Source organism: Sinohyriopsis cumingii, chromosome 18 (genome assembly GCF_028554795.1).
Source record: "Sinohyriopsis cumingii isolate HCF-2022 chromosome 18, ASM2855479v2, whole genome shotgun sequence".
In the NCBI taxonomy this organism is placed as follows: domain Eukaryota; kingdom Metazoa; phylum Mollusca; class Bivalvia; order Unionida; family Unionidae; genus Sinohyriopsis; species Sinohyriopsis cumingii.
This window is the reverse complement of record NC_142978.1, coordinates 50,594,943-50,616,285: the sequence shown is the minus strand read 5'-3', so window position 1 is coordinate 50,616,285 and position 21,343 is coordinate 50,594,943. Positions and strand designations below refer to the sequence as shown.

Here is a 21,343-nt window from a genome sequence, read left to right as displayed (position 1 = left end):
CATGAATGGAACTTGCCCATCATAAAAATCATCTGAGATTTTAATGATACAAGCATACATTCCAAGCTTGATCAAAACTGGAGATGAAAAACAGCCTCCAGAATGGTAACAGACTCAGCCAATCAGATGCAAAATTCACTCACTACTATGTACAGATACAAGAATCTTGCTCTCTATTGAACTTCTGAGATCTTAATAATAAAAGCATACATTTCAAGTTTGATCAAAATCAAATTGCAAATATGGCATCCAAAGTGGAAATGGGTTCAGGAAATAATATTTAAGATCACATTGTTAATACATTTGGATCTTCATGATTATCAAACTTAATCAAAATTTGATGGCATAAACCTGCATTCCAATTTCATAGGAATTGGATTTGAAATATGGACAGACATATGACTAGATGACAGATGGAGGGCCACAACATAAAGTCCATTGACCGCTATGGCCAGGTGAGTTAAAATATTAAATCCTTAAAAATACTGGGTCAACTTTTCTTTAAATAAACCACATTCACCCAAAATGTCCAAGAGTTTCTCTGGTGGTAGATGAGCTTCTTAATTAAGTTAATGACTGACATGTAAGAGTTGCATAGTTATGATGGTCTGAAGCAATGGAGTTAATTGTCAAGGGCCATAACTCCTACCAACAACACTCCCAATTAGACCCCATATAATTCACCTAGGCAGTTGAATTATCTCAGCTAATGAATATAAATTCACAAATGTATTGAAACTATAGAAGGGAAATAAAACTTTAGACATTAGCTTCACTGCTTTTTCACGTCAGTAATGTATCTCCTCCTTAGACCATAAATAAAGCATAACATTCTGTGCAGAAAAAGGACAAGTCATGAAAACAACTTGAAATGCCCCCTAGTTCACTCCATTCTTAAAACGTCCTGATTTATAACTATGAAACTGTTCATAGCCCACCCTTTAATCAGACCAACTTACTTGGTATAACAAGGGCAGTTAATCAATGTAGTCCACATGGCTTCCAGGGTCTGTTATTACCGTAATTATGCCCTGCCCATGGTGTTACACCTTAAAAATCATTGAAATGCCGACCTAACAGAGCTGCAGTGCTTCAGTGGATTCATGATTATTAGGTTGTAGGTTCAATTCCAACCTAATGATCAGTCTACATCCTCATTAGTATACCCGAATCTCGATCATGCCTGAATTTATATGTGACCTTGAAATTTAAGAACCTAGTCTGACAAAACTATATTTAGAATCAGAGGCATTATCAGCTTGTTAATAATAAATATACATAGACATCATTCATAACTGAATTTATGTGGAAATCACTCATAACTGAATATACATGAATATCACTCATAATTGAATATACATTGATATCACTCAACTGAATATACATGGATATCACTCATAACTGAATATACAAGGAAATCACTCATAACTGAATATACATGGATATCACTTGTAACTGAATATACGTGAATATCACTCATAACTGAATATACATGGATATCACTCATAACTGAATATACAAGGAAATCACTCATAACTGAATATACAAGGAAATCACTCATAACTGAACATACGTGGATATCACTCATAACTGAATATACATGAATATCACTCATAACTGATTATACATGGATATCAATCATAACTGAATATCACTTATAACTGAATATACAAGGAAATCACACATAACTGAATACACATGGATATCACTCATAACTGAATATACATGGATATCACTCATAACTGAATACACATGGATATCACTCACAACTGAATACACATGGATATCACTCATAACTGAATATACATGAATATCACTCATAACTGAATGTACATGGATATCTATCATAACTGAATATAAATGGATGTCACTCAATTGAAAATACATGGATATCACTCATAACCGAATAAACATGAATATCTCATAACTGAATAAACATGGCTATCACTTATAACTGAATATACATGGATATCACTCATAACCAAATATACATGGAAATCACTCTTAAGTGAATATACATGGATATACATTGTAACTGGATATACATAGATATCACTCATAACTGAATATACATGAATATCTCATAACTGAATACAAATGGATATCACTTATATCTGAATGTACATGGATCACACTCATAAATGAACTCAACTGAGAGTTTCATGGTACTAGCCTACACATTAGGTCAGATCAAAGAAATATGATCTCTAGTGTGTTTACAAGCTCATCCAATCAGATCCAAGCTCACCTCATTAATATGCTGATGTCATTCGTAATCCACCTCATATGAGGACCTGATGACATACCAAATCTTACAGGGTGTTAACGCACACAGCCACACTCAGCCAGTCAGATGCATGATCACCTCATCATTATGCAAGGATACCTCTCATAAGATGACCTTTGCAGTGTTCACAAACTTACATAATAAATCCAATAAAAGTATGACCTTTAGTGTTCACAAGCTTATATTTCAAATCAAATCAAAAATATGACCTTCAGAGTGTTCACAAGGTTATATATCAAATCAAATCAAAAAGATGACCTTTAGAGTGTTCACAAGGTTATATATCAAATCAAATCAAAAAGATGACCTTTAAAGTGTTCACAAGCTTACAAAATAAATCCAATAAAAAGATGACCTTTAGAGTGTTCTAGAGTGTTCACAAGCTTACATAATAAATCCAATAAAATTATGACCTTTAGTGTTCACAAGCTTACATATCAAATCCAATTTAAAAAATATGACCATTAGTGTTCACAAGCTTACAAATTAAATCCAATAAAAATTGACTTTTGGTGTTCACAAGATTACACATCAAATCCAATACAAATATAACCTTTAGAGTGTTCACAAGCTTATATAATAAATCCAATAAAATTATGACCTTTAGTGTTCACAAGATTACATATCAAATCCAATATAAATATGACCTTTAGAGTGTTCACAAGCTTACATAATAATCCAATAAAAATTATGACCTTTAGTGTTCACATGGTTACATATCAAATCCAATAAAAATATGACCTTTAGAGTGTTCACAAGCTTACAAATACTATAAACATATGACCCTTAGTGTTCACAAGGTTACATATTAAATCCAATAAAAAATATGACCTTTAGTGTTCACATGTGCCAAGCAGGACCATAAAAGAAGCTCCTATCACCATTGTCCTGGTGAGCTATAAATAAAATGGAGTTGATGAGACTTTTGAGCAGGTATGCTAAAAATGGAGTTGATGAGACAAAAACAAATGAAAGGTAGATCTAGTTTTATAAGTATAAATGAATGTGCAGATGGAGTGATACAAACAAGGTTATTTCTAACTATCAGGGGAACAAGCTATCAAGTACAACACAATTACTGATGACACCTAATATTCCAAAATAAACAACTGAAAATACAAAACTGAAAACAAAAGCTATACATAACAACTTTCAAAGTAGTACATAGATACCTACTGTAACACTAAATATGTTCCAAATACTTTATAACATATGAAGTCAAATGGCTTTCTAATTAATTAAAAACTGATTCTTTGCTATTGAAGCATGACAGTATAGTGAAGCCACTTGATATAGAACCATTAAGGGACCACACATTTTCCATTATGGTTAGTTATCCCTTTAACAGGTTAAAAATACAGGACCATTAAGGGACCACATACATTTTCAATAATTGGTTAGTTATCTCTTTAACATGTTCAAAATAGAATGAACATTAAGGGAACACACAAATTCTCTTATGGTTAGTTATCCTTTTAATAGGTTCAAAAATACAGGACCATCAAAAGACCACACCAATTTTCTCTTATGCTAAGTTATCCCATAAACAGGTTAAAAATTTATAACAATTCAGGGAAGACACTAATTTTCCTTATGGTTAGTTATCCATTTAATAGGTCAAAATATAGACCATTAAGGGACCATACTAATTTTCACTCATGGTTAGTTATCCCTTTAACAGGTTAAAAATATAGGACCATTGAGGGACCACACCAATTTTCACTTATGGTTAGTTATCCATACATGCCAATCCCAAGAGGTATAAACGTAAGTATTGTTATTGTAAGTAGCTAAAAAGCATAATTTGAGCCCCCCCACCAAAAATGTAATCAATATATTATATGCCAGAATTACAGCACTTATAAAAAAAGATACATGTTCATGGCTAACCTGGTTGTGCAGCTCACGGTCAAGTGCTCAGAATGCCATTACATTACTCGCTTATACTTCTTTTAAAGTTTGTAAAGCAGTCTTGATTTGTAGCTTTTTCTGATCTGACATGTTTTGAAGTTTGAAAAGATTCATCTGCTCTAACATTTTCCATCATACAACATCCACAACTCACGTCATAAAGCATTTCACTTAACATCTGGCACCATTTTCATTAAAAATATAGACTGGTTCATTACCTAACTAGCTTATCAATAAAATGAATCTGTTAGGCAAAGTTTACTTTTGAATAGACCCATATTTTCTTGGAAAGGGGTCATATACAGTTTCTATAAATAGTAAATAAGGAATGTGATCTTATGCTGTTCTTATGCATCAGTCACCATTTTAAGAATTTTCTCAAATTTATGAGTGGAATTAAAGAGATGATAAAATGAAAAAATAACCTTTTGTTGCTTTATTTTTATTTTAGTTTTTAATGTAGCAAAAGAGTGTAATCTGTATGCAGTCTTGTGCAAAACTGAATTTGCTGAAAAAAGCATAATGGTTGGCATGTATGGTTATCCCTTTAACAGGTTAAAAATATAGGACTATCAAGAGACCACACCAATTTTTCTTACGGTCAGATATCCCTTAAGCGTCTTAAAGATACAGGACCATTAAGGAACCAAACAAAGTTTCCCACATGGTTAGTTAACCCTTAAACAGGTTAAAATATGTGCACTGTCCTAGACATAAAAGCATCTAATAATAAGGCTAGTTTAACTATAGAATGACTGAATGTTAATTGCTGCTACAGTAATGGAAAGCATGATAACACTCAAAATACAAACAGTGTATATTCAAAAGACTACATGTGCATGAAGAATGGTGGTCAACAGATATAACAAATGCTGAAAACAGATATAATGACAAGTGCTGAAGACCTATAATGACAAGTACCAAAGACTGACACAATGGGCGATATTTTGCTATTTATTCAAAAGGAAAACTGCAGTTGTATTCTATGCTACAAATAAGGTGCTACTATTACAGTATTAACAAAGAAATATACCAAAAAAATTAAATATTAAATAAATATATTGGACAAAAAATATTATTTTTTACCTGAAATTTCTGTAATGATAAATAATGGATGAGATTTTTAAACAGCACCAACTATTCTTAACATACAAACATGAACATCATTTCAGTGTACATATTTAACTAACAAGCCATGTACTAGAACATAATAATGACATGTAACCATTTTAGTATCAGACATGCATATGGTTCTTGGGTAAAAGTATAAGCAGTGTAGAAGAGAACTGTACTGTGTACATATGGTTCATGAGTAAAAGTATAAGCAGTGTAGAAGAGATCTGTACTGTATACATATGGTTCTTGGGTAAAAGTATAAGCAGTGTAGAAGAGAATTGTACTGTGTACATATGGTTCTTGGGTAAAAGTATAAGCAGTGTACAAGAGAATTGTACTGTGTACATATGTTTCTTGGGTAAAAGTGTAAGCAGCGTAGAAGAGATTTGTACTGTGTACATATGGTTCTTGGGTAAAAGTGTAAGCAGTGTAGAAGAGAATTGTACTGTGTACATATGGTTCTTGGGTAAAAGTGTAAGCAGTGTAGAAGAACTGTACTGTGTACATATGGTTCTTGGGTAAAAGTGTAAGCAGTGTAGAAGAGATTTGTACTGTGTACATATGGTTTTTGGGTAAAAGTGTAAACAGTGTAGAAGAGAACTGTACTGTGTACATATGATTCTTGGGTAAAAGTGTAAGCAGTGTAGAAGAGATTTGTAAAGTTGTAAGAATAATATGGACTGGGATTAACAACTCTTGCAACATCTCCGGGGATGATTGCTTATGAAATTTGTTTCCTGATTCCTTGACACTGCTCAATCTGGTAACTACCACGTTTCATCATTTCAACCATTCAATTTTATCACATTTTATTTATTTACTCATTATTGTTCAAAATTATGTTAATAAAAATCTTGATTTAAAAAAAGTAAATAAATAAGTAAATGAATAAATAAATATTTGATGTGGTTTTAGCCATTTTGTTCTTGTTCTTGTTGTGGGGTTTAATGCCATTTTTCAGCACACGATAGGCTGTGTATGGCGGCCAGTATTAATGGTGGAGGAAGAACCCGAAAAGAACCACCGACCTACGAGAAGCTACTGGCATGCTTTCTCACATACCCACATTGGCCGAATCCTAGACTCAAACCCACGCAGACAGAGGTGAGATGGCAATGATCTGTAATGGAGAGCACTTTAGACCACTCGGCCACTCAGGGCCCCTAACCATTTTGTATTCCCTCTGATAAATTATAATCAAAGGTTTTCATAGATAAAGACAAACCTTCAAAATTCAACACATTTTCAAGGTACCCTCTTAAATCCAAGAGCCTTCAAGGTGAATCATTAAGGAGTTTTCAAGGTAAACACTCAAATTCAAGTAAGTTTTCAAGGTCACCCCCAAATTTAAGGTACTTTTGAGGTTGTATAACTTGTGATAATTAATTGTAATGCAATAACTTTATCATCAACTACTTTTCTATCTGAATCTCTATTTCAAGAATAAAATGCTACATGTGCAGTTGAATATTTATTTTTGTTTATGACTTAAGTCAGGTTATATGTCCCAAGGTCATGTCTTCTTACCCTGACAGGTTAGTAGAATAAAAGATGATCATGCATTTCAATGACATGAGGTTTCAGCCTTATTTGTATAATGAACAACCATTTAGTTTTCAATGGGTGATCAGCGTATGTAACACAAATATCTGACATCAGCCATCTTACAATTGTACAAGCGATATCTTTGGCAATAGACACATAAAGGGCTATAAGGTAAACAGCTAATCTCAAAGACAATGAATCAAATCAAAAACTATAAATCCGTTTTTTTACTGAAATAAAAATGAAGTCTTACTTATCATTCATGGCATCAATGGAAAATACAGCACTTGCAAAAAGAAAGCAACAACTTAAAATTTCACCATGCATTTTCCAAAATTAACTTGCACTTTGTGACATTGTGAATGTCAGATCTAAGCACTGTACAGTACTTTCAGGAAAATGAGATAATTAGAGTCAACACTAAAAATTACAGTTAACACCATTTCAATTTCTTCTTATGAGGAACAATGGTGCCAACTAAAGCATGTGGGAGATGCCAGTTATCTTTTTAGTGGCTTAATTGGCCTCTCATTTAAAGTGTACCAACTCAATCACCCTCTCACCCAAACAAATCAACTTTTCATTTCAACAGTAACAACTCTACATTCCTCCCACACAAACTTACCCCTCCCTGTGATGAGTAAGATGGCAGCAGAAAGTTTGCTGTTGTCCCTTCTGGTTTTGGAATTGTGGGAATATCTCTTTTCCCTAGTGCCATGCTGACAATGGCAGTCATATGTGTCTCTGGACCAAACACATGAATTGGCACACCCAGTGTATTGCCTAAAAAGCAGAGAGATATAATTTCAGTAATCATCAAAGGACAAGACAGATTATGAGTATGTACCTTTACCTTAAATGCTGACAAACACTCGTGTCCCTGCAGCACAAGATACTGCTTCAAACTGAGAAGGGCAAGTCATTTCCACATTTCTTTTGGAAATAAAAATGCACAAACCAGAACTGTGAGCCCTGAATGCACAATTTGTCTAGAACATTCTCTCACCTGAACTTAAAACACTGACAACTGGTAAACTTTGGTGACATGACACCACCATCACCACCATTACCAAATTTGCCTAACACTAGAACAATTACCCCAAAGTAAAACATGTTCCTGATCAGTGCAATAACAAAACACAACACTTGTAATTTTGTACATCAAAAAAAGATCCAATGAAACTATGATCCTCTGCCAATTTGAAAAGAACTGTAGCAACTTGAATGGGTTACATTTGCAAATCTCTATGCATATGTTGTCTTCCCCCTCATATTCTTATTAGAAATCGCAATTTCAAACTATTTGACTTGATTAATGCTGCTTTACACACCAATGAGTAAATGGATAGTTACTGAACAACAACAAATATGTCTTTCAATAATAATAGTAACTTTGGTTGCAATGTTAACTGTCCAACAATACATGATGCATTAAGTCATTATACCAAGTCTCATGTGTGGTGTTTACATCAAAATAACATTTGTTCCTGTATAAGAATTAATGCACAACACCGGTCCTGGGTCCAATAAGATCCACACTCCACTTACAAGGCCATCATTCTGCACAGACAAAGGACCTCTTATTTTATGGTTTTAAAAAATCATTAACCAATTTCAGGGAAATTATCGTCAATACTACCCAATTGTTATATTGTGTATGCGTCTGCATGAGAAAGTGTCAGCTGAGATGAAGTAATTTTTACCGAGCTCCCTCATGATACGCAGTCCTTCCTGGTAGTTTGGACCTGCTCGTCTGACATAGATGGTTACTTTCTGCTCAATAATCAGCTGTTGGTACTCACGCAGAGCTCGCACTATTCCCTAAAAAAATAAAGAACATTAAAGATGAGGACTTGCACTATTCCCTATATAAATACAGAAGGTCTAAGACAAGGACTCACACTATTCCCTACATAAATACAGAAGGTCTAAGATGAGGACTCGCACCATTCCCTATATAAATACGGAAGGTCTAAGATAAGGACTCACACTATTCCCTATATAAATACAGAAGGTCTAAGATGAGGACTCGCACCATTCCCTATATAAATACGGAAGGTCTAAGATAAGGACTCACACTATTCCCTATATAAATACAGGCAAGTCTAAGATGACTCACTTGAATCCCTATATAAATACAGATGGTCTAAAATAAGGACTTACTCTATTCCCTATATAAATACATAAGTTCAAAGATGACAACTTGCATTATTCCATATATAAATACAGAAACTCACTCGAAACCCTATATAAATAAAGGTCTAAGATGAGGACTCACACCACTCCCTATATAAATACAGAAGGTTTAAGATAAGGACTTGCACTATTCACTATATAAATACAGAAGGTCTACAATAAGGACTCACACTATTCCCTATATAAATACACAGCCTAAGATGAGGACTCACTCAAATCCCTATGTAAATACAAAAGGTCTAAAATAAGGACTCACTTGAATCCCTATACAAATACAAAAGGTCTAAGATGAGGACTCGCACTATTCCCTATATAGTCTAAAATAAGGACTTGCACTATTCCCTATATAAATATAAAAGGTATAAGATGAGGACTTGCACTATTCTCTATATAAATACAGATGGTCTAAAATAAGGACTTGCACTATTACCTATAAAAATACAGAAGGTCTAAGAAGAAGACTAATTTAATTTTTAAATTACTGAATATGGTATTTACTTTTAATAATATACTGTCTTTCTATTAACCCCAAATCAAATGTTTATTCTTTAATTTCCACTATTTAATTCTGATTTAAAATTCAAGCCATGTCATGATGAATTTTATGATTAAATTTATATTTTGGAAATTTGTTTACATTGGCACCAATTATTTCTGCTGATACCAATTGTTCCAATAATCGGCCAGATTATGAGTATGGCCGATTAATCGGTACGGCTTTAATGGATAACTGTATATTGGACTCGACCATGTCTTAAATTGAGTTCACTTTCTACCTGACCAGAATCATTGATTTTGGTTTTGTAAACAACATGTTTGTCTCAATCTGAGTCCAGAACATTGGGAATTCCCAATGAAATGCCAGTCTATCTGTTGTTTACTACATTTTATATTATAATTTTAGTAACTGACCTTCTAATTATCTTTTTAATTTTTATCTTATGTATATTTAATTTGCATTGTTTGCTTTGTCTTTCTGTATTCTTTTATCTTGATTTTATCTTCTTAACATTTGGAACCTTTCACAATGAAATCTGCTATTAGGTAATAGGTTTTTTCAATAGAAAATATTAATTGTGACCTGAGGTCAAGTAGAGGACTATATAATCTTGTTTATCTAGAAATTATTAATTTGTGCTGCTGGATCTGAGCTGAATCAGTTGTAGTACTGTTGTGTCCAGTATTTCATTTGGGCTGGAATTTATTTATTCAAATTATTTAATTCAAGGATTCTTCTCTGAAAATACAAAGTGCTCAAAAATAACATTTTTGGAAATAGATAACTGGATTTACAGCAAAATACAAATAAGGATATATTCTTAGAGTGTTTTATTGTGATCCACAAAAAGACAGTTAGCACATCACTATGACACCTGCCATCACATGCACATAATTGCTTCCAGCATTGGATTTATTCTGGAATACCACTAAAGCTTATTCAGAACTTTAATAATTGGGTCTTTTGTCCTAACTCCAAGAATTATTTGGGATATATTTTGCAATAACATATGTTCTTTCTACATCTTTCTCTTTGTATTCAATGGAAGTAAATTATTTAGAAATGTTTTTAAAAAATGTGTTGGTTTTTGCTATTTTATTTCACGTTGTTTTACACCATAGAGTCACAACAATTTTTTTGCAAAAGTTTTAACTTGTCATAGGTTACATGAATTTTATGTACTGCTGGTTGATACACTACACTAAGTGCAAATTTAACTTGAATCTGAATCTCTGTATAACCTTCTCACCTTGAAAGTAGCAGCAACATTAGTAAAATTGGCAATGCCACCTCCAATCAAAAGTATCTTGCCTGAAAAAGAAAGAGTACTAATTTACATTTACAAAAATGATGCTAAAGAGAAGAAGAAGAATTTTTTTTTTTACATGATACATGAATTCCAATGAATTTAATGATGCAGATATGTTTTCACTTTCAAATAACCTTGACAATGAATGTGGGTCAGAGGGAGGTTGGGGTACATGGATGTGAAAGAATGGTGTTTCCTGACTCTACATTCCAACTATAATAGCTACCCCACCATGAGTATGGAATCTATAACCATATATTGTAGAATAAATGTCTACCAAAAACATGATCAAGATTTTCATGTGACTTTGCCTTTCCTGCAGGAAGAACACAGGTGGATGTATAAAAAAAGGCAGGGTAAATAACTCATGCCCACTGTGTACCCTTGCAGGGCTTCCCAAAAAGGAAATTATCTGTCCCATCAGTTGGTACTTGTGACCAACTGAGAAATTTCCACCAAAGCCGTAACCATCAAATTATGTCACTTGCATGTAAAATGCAGGAAAGAATAATGCTAGCCAATGCCAAAACAGTAAAGACAATGACACAGGCCTGTGCCAAAGAGGTAAAGACAATAAAAATGGCCTGTGCCAAAGAACTAAAGACAATAACACTGGTCTATGCCAAAGCAGGAAAGAGAACAACATTGGCCTATGCCAAAGCAGTAGAGACAATAACACTGCCCTATTCCAAAGCAGGAATGACAACAACACTGGCCTATGATAAAACAGATAAGACAACAACACAGGCCTATGCCAAAGCAGAAAAGACAATAATACTAGCCTATGCCAAAGGAGTGACAATAATACACGCCTATGACAAGGCAGTACAGACAATAACTCTGGCCTATGCTAAAACAGTAAAGACAACAACACAGGCCTATGCCAAAGAAGTAAAGACAATAATACTAGCCTGTGCCAAAGGAGTAACACTCATACTCGCCAAAGGAGTGACAATCATACTAGCCATTGACAAAGTAGTGACTATTATACTAGTCTATGACGAAGCAGTAAAGACAATAACACAAACCTATGCTAAAGGAGTGACAATAATACCACTCTATGCCAAAGGACAATAATACCACCCTATGCCAAAACTGTAAAGAATACTTGGACAAGAAATCTGAGGTTAATAGGATGTCGCTAAAAGAAATGCTTTTCATCGCTGTGGATTACATATCCCATGAAAATATTTCTTCATTCATACAAGCAACTTGTGCCAAATACTGAAAATCCCAAATCCCCTTTCTCCACAAGTACACATTCCGTCAATGTTGACATGACACTTTCTCCCCATGTACACTTTCTGTCAATGTTGACATGACACTTTCTCCCCAAGTACTCTTTCTGTCAATGTTGAGATCATGCTTTCTCCCCATGTATTCTTTTTGTCAATGTTGACCAAATTCTGATGTTTTATTTCTAGATCAAGCTGTGAAAACATTTTTCTATTTTTTGCAATGTTGGCATTATTTAACAGTTGTTTGGAATTGTATGCTTAGAAGTAAAAGGCCTTCAAGCATGGATACTTCTGTCCAAATTCTGTTCAGTATTGTTTTGTGTGAAGAATACAAACTTTTCTATTTCAGTAACGTTAGTCAAATTTAAAGATAGATTGGCATATCTGTAAAAACTCAAAAAGCACTTCATTCCAGGACACTTTCAGTTTGTTCAAATTTTTCTTAGTGGCGTTTGCGAAGGTATTAACTAAATGCTTCTATGTTCTTGTTCTTTGGCCATATTGTATGCTGAATCTTTACTATTGGCAAATACTTACAGACATTAATGCTAGAATATTTTTCATAATATCTGGTCAAATTAGGCTAAGTGATTTCTAAGCAAATATTTGGCCATATTTGATGGCAGAATGGCATCACAAAAAGACAGTCTTTTCCAGGATGCTTTCTTTCAAATTTGGTCGAACTCTATTCAGCTTTTTTACAGAAAAGTTGTTCACAGGTTTTCCAATTTTAATGCCAGCAACAAGATATGCATGCATATTGCATCATTTCTGCCAAATTTAAAGTTCTCTATTCCAGGATGTTTTGTGTAAACTTTGATTTTGAGTACTTATGAAAAGCTTTTAGAGAAGAGTTTGTTTCAAACTTTTTACATTTTTAGTAACTGCTGCATGTCTGATGGTTGATTCATACATGGACTGGCATTGTCTTAACAGACCCGAAATACCTTCATGCATGGATTTGCTTTGTCTCAACAGACCTGAAATACCTTCATGCATGGACTGGCATCATCTCAACAGACCTGAAATACCTTCATGCATGGATTGGCATCATCTCAACAGACCTGAAATACCTTCATACGTGGATTGGCATTGACTCTACAGGCTCAAATACCTTCGTGCATGGACTGGCACTGTCTCAACAGACCTGAAATACCCTGATGCATGGATTGGCATTGTCTCAACAGACTGAAATACCTTCATGCATGGACTGGCATTGTCTCAACAGACTCAAATACCTTCATACGTGGATTGGCATTGTCTCAACAGACTCAAAAACCTTCATACATTATCTGGCATTGTCTCAACAGACTGAAATACTTTCATGCATGGATTGGCACTATCTCAACAGCCTGAAATACCTTCATGCATGGACTGGCATTGTCTCAACAGACTCAAATACCTTTATGCATGGATTGGCACTGTCTCAACAGACCTGAAATATCTTCATACATGGACTTGCATTGTCTCAACAGACTGAAATACCTTCATGCATGGATTGACACTGTCTCAACAGACCTGAAATACACTGATGTGTGGATTGGCACTGTCTCAACAGACCTGAAATACCTTCGTGCATGGATTGGCATTGTCTTAACAGACCTGAAATATCTTCATGCATGGATGTTGTCCTGCAAATTTTGTCCAAGTCTGTTCAGCAGTGATTGTAACAAGTTATCTCCCCTTTTTATGTATTTTTTTTTAAATACTAATGGTGGCCATAATGGATCATATATCAACATCCACTGAACAAAGTTTGAAAGGTCTTCATGCCAGAATGCATCCTGTAAACTAGTGTGTAAAAGTGGTTAAGCAGTTTTCTAGAAAGATGCTGTAAATAGTGACTGTGAATCAATGTTGCATGATGAAGGACATGCCTGCTTTACAACAAGGTGAGCTTAACATATTAGCACGCATAACATTTTTATGTGACAGGGGAAGCGACATTTCTTTTAAAATTTTATCAATGTAAAAACAAGATCATATTATGTATGCTAAAATAAGCTGCTGACCATCTGGACAGACAATTTTTGAACTAGAGTTAAAGATTAGTAGCCCGCTATTTCGTAAGTGCCATGTTATGCATATATAAGTAGATGTTGTTTTAACAATGTATTTCTTTTTTTTTCTATAACTGCATTTTGAATATCACTCACTGTCAGCTACAATTCATTTGAAGTTTAAAAGAAAACTGAATATGGCAAACACACTTTGTTCCATTTATGTTCACTGTCAATTAATATTTATATTTTTGCAAATTGGAAGTCTGCCCATACTGTATTACTAAAATGTTGAAATTACCTATGGACTAAAATTTGACGACATTAAACTATTGTGATTTACATTACATGTATATGGGTAATGGTCAGTGTTTCTAAGGTAACTCACCATCTGGGTGTTTTTCTGTTGTCATGAGAGACAGAATGGTTTTGGCGTATTCATAAGTCTGTTGTTCACTTGGTGCTCCGGAATATTCTCCATAGTTTGCAAGCTCTGATGCCCCTCCTAGATCACAAATTGTGTCCCTGTCAAATGAGGATTGATATAATTAGCAAGCTTAGATGCCCCTACTATATCAAAGATTGTGTCCCTGTCAAATGGGGATATAACTGGATTATTTGTATATCACAAATTGTGTCACTGTCAAATGGGAGCTGATATTTCTTCATATAACTAATCTTCTGTCTGGTTGATGTTGTATTTTGTGTCTCCCTCTATATTTTAACAACTAAGATGCACATTCCTGGTGATAACACTATAACCTCCAGAGATTAATACAATTTATAACCAGGATAACAATGTAACTTCCAGACATTAATACAATGTAAAACATGGGTAACACTATAACCTCCTGACATCGATACAATTAAAAATTTCATTAACACTTAACTGCAGACATTAATACAATGAAAAACTTGATTAACACTATAACCTCCGGCCATTAATGCAACATATAATTTGGTTAACATATAACCTCCAGCCATTAATACAATGTACAACCTGGGTAACACTTTAAGCTCCAGCCATTAATACACTATAACCTGGCAAATGCTATAACCTTCAACATTAACACAATGTAAAACCTGGTTAACACTATAACCTTCAACATTATTACAATGTAAAAGAATCAGGTTAACACTGTAACCTCCAGACATTAATAAAATGAAAGACATTGGTTTACACTATAACCCCATGGTTCCTAAACTTTTTCAGGCCACTGACCACTTGGTTATCTTCAGTGCCCCTTACATTACCCCTAAAAAGCATTATTTAGCATTAGCACACACCCCTCCCAGGAGACGATATTGCCCACTTTGCGAACCACTGCTACAACCTCTAGACATTAATACAATGTAAAACATGGGTAACACTATAACTATGAAACATTAATAAAATATATAACCAGGAAAACACTATAACCTCCAGACATTAATATAATGTACAACCTGGGTATGATTATAATGTCCAGACATTAATACAATGTAAAACATGGGTAACACTATAACCTCCAAACATTAATACATTTTATAACCAGAATAACACTATAACTTCCTGACATTAATGCAATGTAAAACCTCGGTAGCACTATAACCTCCATACATTAATACAATGTAAAAGAAAATGTGCCAAGAAACAGTGTGCACACAAAAACTACCAGAAATACTCCTGACTGAAGGTGATATTCCAAACTTGGAAATTAAAGACTATATTTGTATTATTGATGCTACACCACTTGATCATTATCACATGCATATGAAAAATAACTGAACTTTGATATGGGTATTAATTCCAGAAGCACTTTCCCTGAACTTTGACCTACGCATATATTACAGAAGCTCCTCCTCCTGCCACCATGGTCCAGATCCTCCCCGCTTTGTTCAGAATGGTCAGCTTGAGAGAAGCTCCACTCTTGGCATCAAGTTCCGCAATATAGGCTTCCTGAGTGAGAGACAATTCTGGCAGTCAATCATTAATAGTAGATAAATGTGCCATGTAATCATTAATGGGGGACAAATATGGCAGGTATCACCAATCACAATACATATCTATCATCGCTAATTATGTCACAATTAGGAAATAAAAGGAGTTAACACTTAATAAACTTGATTCTATAGTAACTTCAGTGTATTGTTTCAACACAGAAAAGGTTTATACATGTGTATGATTTTTTCAAACATGGAAAAAGTACAGGTTTATACATTCATACATGCATATATTTTTTCAACACAGAAATAATGTTTATACATGAGTATATTTTTTTAACATGGAAAAAGTATTTGTTTATACATGTGTATATTTTTTTCAACATGGAAATAGTACAGATATGTACATGTGTACATTTTTTCAACACAGAAATAGTGTTTATACAATTGTCCAAGTACTTAACACAGAGGTCATGCCTTTTTTTAATGGAGAGCTATGACAACTTCATCTATTGATAAATGATCATCTTCATTTCATAGTGCCTCCTAAAACTAATTGTTTAGTGTCCAATAATAACTATTTTTGTTTTAAATGTTTTCATTTCAAAACAGATTAAGAACAAATGCTTAAAACATGAATTACTCTACAAGTCTATGGGATTTTCAAAAGTGAAATGCCTTCCTGAAAAAAGTCTATGGGATATTCAAAAGTAGGAACTCTTTCCTATTTCCAGTAACCGTAATCTGACAAATTTCCTAAGTATCAATACGATAAGATGGCATGTTTGGTATAATGTGTGTACATGCTAGTAATAATTTTCAGTCATTTAAATGCTACCTAGACCACATTTCCACATGTACACACATACACATATACGTACATACATACATACATATATATACATGAGGATAAAAATAATTTGGGACCTTAAAATAAACTTAATAAAACATTCATGAGTAACTACAACTGCAGTAACTGGAAAATTTACCTCTGGAAGGGCATCTCTGCCAAATGGCGGAGGGAAGTCTATTTCGCCCCACTGGGCTTTACATAGGTACTCTGCACACTGGTCAATCTTTGCTGCAAGGTCCAAAATGTAAACCTTTCCACCAGTGACAACTGAAATAATGTAAACACTAATCACATTACAAGATTGAGAGTGTTTGTAAAGCACTTATCCTTGCACTATCCTGTTTTATTGCACACATGTGCACGCATGTACCTAGTTCCAACTGTTCGCAGATTAAGGTCAGAATTATGTCATTGGGCCACAGTTCCAAACACCAAGTTCTAATATCATAATTCTAAAACATTGTGTATATCTTCAGAACATCCTGAATCATCACAAAGTGTCGAGTCCCTATCTTCAGCATTGTAGAAATTACAGAAGAAACAAATCTTCTGAAATCACAATAAATTTTATAACCATGCTGATGCCAAAGTGTCCACATCATACCCAAACTTAAACATCAGCGCATATCAAAGATAAATTTTCTGAAATCATAATACATTTTATAACTATGCTTATCTATGTCAAAATGTTCACACCACATCCAAACTCAATCCTTGGGAGTTGCATATAAATTCTAAAATCATTGTGCACATGTACAGATCACATGCACCAAGATTCCAAGTCTTCTGTTTAAACAGTGCGCATGGAGCTGTCCGACACTGTAAATGCATGCATGCATGTCCATTATGAATGCATGAATGCAAGCAGGTAGATGTGAAACATCACAAATGAATGCAAGCACATATGTGGAAGGAGTTCAGACCTTATGAAAGCATTCATACCTGAAAAGTTTTAAGTACTAATGAACATGTGTATGTACATATCTATGGAGTTGTCAAACATTAAGAATACATTGCATTCATACCTGAAAAGTTATAAGTACTTATGAAAATGTGTATGTACACATCTATGGAGTTGTCAGACACGATGAATGTATGTATGCATGCATGTCCAAGGAATTGCAAGACATTATGATTGAAAATCAAGGCATGTCCAAGAGATTGTATGACATTAAAAATGTATGCATGCAGGCATGAACCAAGAGTTTAAGACATTGTTCAATGAAAATCAGGAATGTCCAAGGAATTGTGAAACATTACAAACGTATACATGAATGCAAGGCCAAAGAGTTGACATTATGAATGAAAATCAAGCCCGTTTGTGGAAAGAAGATTATATAGGGTACATTTCAATCGGATGATCAAGTCAGGTGGGTTGTGTTGTGACATAAGTCACATGGGAGGTATTATACCATAGGGATGTAGTAGAGTCATGGAGAGGTACATAAGGAGGTAGACAACAATTCATATTATTGTTATTATTTTATTATCAGTCTGCAGATGTTTTTAGTGATATGTTTTGAAATGATCTAAGAGCAATCATTTATTTAAATTATTTACTGAAATTACAGAGTGTTCATACGACGGTCTTGACTAAAGCAACATTTTGGGATTTTTGAGAAGTCAGTCAAAGACATTCTGGAAAATGCCACTGTGATACATCAAGGATGTTTGCACTTCAGCACATCCAAGACTACCTGTACTTCAATACATCAAGGATATTTGTACATGAATACATTCAATATTTGTACATCAACACATTCAAGGATACTTGCACATCAACACATTCAAGGTTACTTGCACATCAACACATTCAAGGGTACTTGCACATCAACACATTCGAGGGTACTTGTACATCAACACATTCAAGGATATTTGTACATCGATACATTCAGGATGTGGAATTCATTCAGAGCACTCTATTCTTTTGGATCTGTGTTTGAGCTTTTAGGATTATCTTGGATTTAGTTCACAATATTTTAATTGCCACTTAAATTTTCATTTTAGAACTTAGCAAATTAAATTATTTGTAAACTTTTAAACAACTAGTGGTGTTTACTTCTTTGTGCTACTTAGTTTATGACCACAGAGTAGTAACAAGATGTCCGAACATTCTTAACAAAACTGAACTTTCGCCATTTGTTACTTAGTTTTTCACTTCAAAGTAGGAGAAAACATTTAGCACACCCCCACAACAAAGATGTATTACTCCATCTGGCAATAACAATATGTTGTGCATAGCTAATACAGCATACGGACACTATTCCATCTTATAATTACCTACAGGAAACATCAATCGTACCAAGCAATTTTATCTTATTCATTTATTATTGGTGGAAAATATGTAAATAACAAAATTCGAATACTAAGAGTGATATATAATTTATTCAGTTTTAATATTTGTATTCCCTCTGATAAGTTCAAGGTATCAAGTTTTAAAAATAACATCTTCTAAATTCAAGGCATTTTCATGGCAACCCTCAAATTAAAAGTTTTCAAGGTTGTACAAACCATGTTATGACATTTTGTTGTGTGACAGTCTTGCTGATGGGAAATAATGAATAACAATTATATTCAGTAAGAAATCTTACAACTTCATCAAAATTTCATTATTCCAGATAAAAAGTTGAAATGTTTGAAGTTTCTAAACTTTTTTTTGGAACAAATATCACATTTGGAACATCAATATAACTAAACCTTTCATGGCATCCATTTATTATGCCAGTATTCCACAACTTCATAATGTGTGATATATTAGTCTACTGGTATATTTTCATCACATTTTAATACTGGCCTCCTGTGGGTTTGTCACATTTTATGCCAGTACTCTGCCACTTAAGCATGTGATATATTAGTCTAATGGTTTATTTTCATCACATTTTACACCAGTAGTCTACCACTTTAATATGTGTGTAGTCTCCTGGTGTATGTTCATCACATTTTAAAATCAGTCTTTTGGTGTATTTTCATCACATTTTAATATCAATCTCTTGGTTTATTTTCATCATACTTCAATATTAGTCTCCTGGTGTATGTTCATCACATTTTAAAATCAATCTCTTGGTTTATTTTCATCATACTTCAATATTAGTCTCCTGGTGTATGTTCATCACATTTTAAAATCAGTCTTTTGGTTTATTTTCATCACATTTTAAAATCAGTCTTTTGGTGTATTTTCATCACATTTTAAAATCAGTCTTTTGGTGCATTTTCATCACATTTTAAAATTAGTCTTTTGGTGTATTTTTATAAAATTTTAATATCAGTATTTTGGTGTCTTTTCATCCAAATTTAATATCAATATTTTGGTGTATTTTTATCACATTTTAAAATCAGTCTTTTGGTTTATTTTCATCACATTTTAAAATCAGTCTTTTGGTGTATTTTCATCACATTTTAATATCAGTCTTTTGGTGTATTTTCATAACATTTTAGTATCAGACATTGGTGCATGTTCATCACATTTTAAAATCAGTCTTTTGGTGTATTTATTTTAAAATCAGTGTTTTGGTGTATTTTCATCACATTTTAAAATTAGTCTTTTGGTGTATTTTTATAAAATTTTAATATCAGTCTTTTGGTGTCTTTTCATCCAATTTTAATCAGTCTTTTGGTGTATTTTTATCACATTTTAAAATCAGTCTTTTGGTATATTTTCATCACATTTTAAAATCAGTCTTTTGGTGCATTTTCATCACATTTTAAAATCAGTCATAGGTGTGTTTTCATCACATTTTAAAATCAATCTTTTCGTGTATTTTCATCACATTTTAAAATCAATCTTTTGGTGTATTTTCATCACATTTTAATATCAGTCATTGATGTATTTTCATCACATTTTAAAATCAGTTTTTTGGTATATTTTCATCACATTTTAAAATCATGTTTTTGGTGTATTTTCATCACATTTTAAAATCAGTCTTTTGGTGTCTTTTCATCCAATTTTAATATCAGTCCTTTGGTGTATTTTCATCACTTTTTAAAATCAGTCTTTGGTGTATTTTCATCACATTTAAAATCAGTCTTTTGGTGTATTTTCATCACATTTTAATATCAGTCATTGGTGTATTTTCATCACATTTTAATATCAGTAACTGGTGTATTTTCATCACATTTTAAAATCAATCTTTTGGTATATTTTCATCACATTTTAATATCAGTCATTGGTGTATTTTCATCACATTTTAAAATCAGTCTTTTGGTGTTTTTCATCACATTTTAATATCAGTCTTTTGGTGTATTTTCATCACATTTTAATATCAGACATTGGTGTATTTTCATCACATTTCAATATCAGTCATTGGTGTATTTTCATCACATTTTAATATCAGTCATTGGTGTATTTTCATCACATTTTAATATCAGTCTTTTTGGTGTATTTTCATCACATTTTAATATCAGACATTGGTGTATTTTCATCACATTTCAATATCAGTCATTGGTGTATTTTCATCACATTTTAATAT

At 33.3% G+C, this 21,343-nt stretch overlaps 1 protein-coding gene across 2 annotated transcripts in view; it reads right to left on the bottom strand.

The window, feature by feature from the left end:
• Positions 1–21,343, bottom strand: part of LOC149776619 (ATP-citrate synthase-like) — an 85,880-nt gene that overhangs the window by 40,493 nt on the left and 24,044 nt on the right. For both annotated transcript variants that reach the window (XM_089941120.1, XM_089941121.1), the window contains exons 8-13: positions 17,014–17,144; positions 15,922–16,040; positions 14,490–14,626; positions 10,804–10,865; positions 8,563–8,680; positions 7,485–7,642 (exon numbers count right to left, since the gene is read on the bottom strand). In XM_089941120.1, coding sequence (XP_089797246.1) covers positions 7,485–7,642; positions 8,563–8,680; positions 10,804–10,865; positions 14,490–14,626; positions 15,922–16,040; positions 17,014–17,144 — 725 coding nt within the window. The remainder of the gene's footprint in view (positions 1–7,484; positions 7,643–8,562; positions 8,681–10,803; positions 10,866–14,489; positions 14,627–15,921; positions 16,041–17,013; positions 17,145–21,343) is intronic.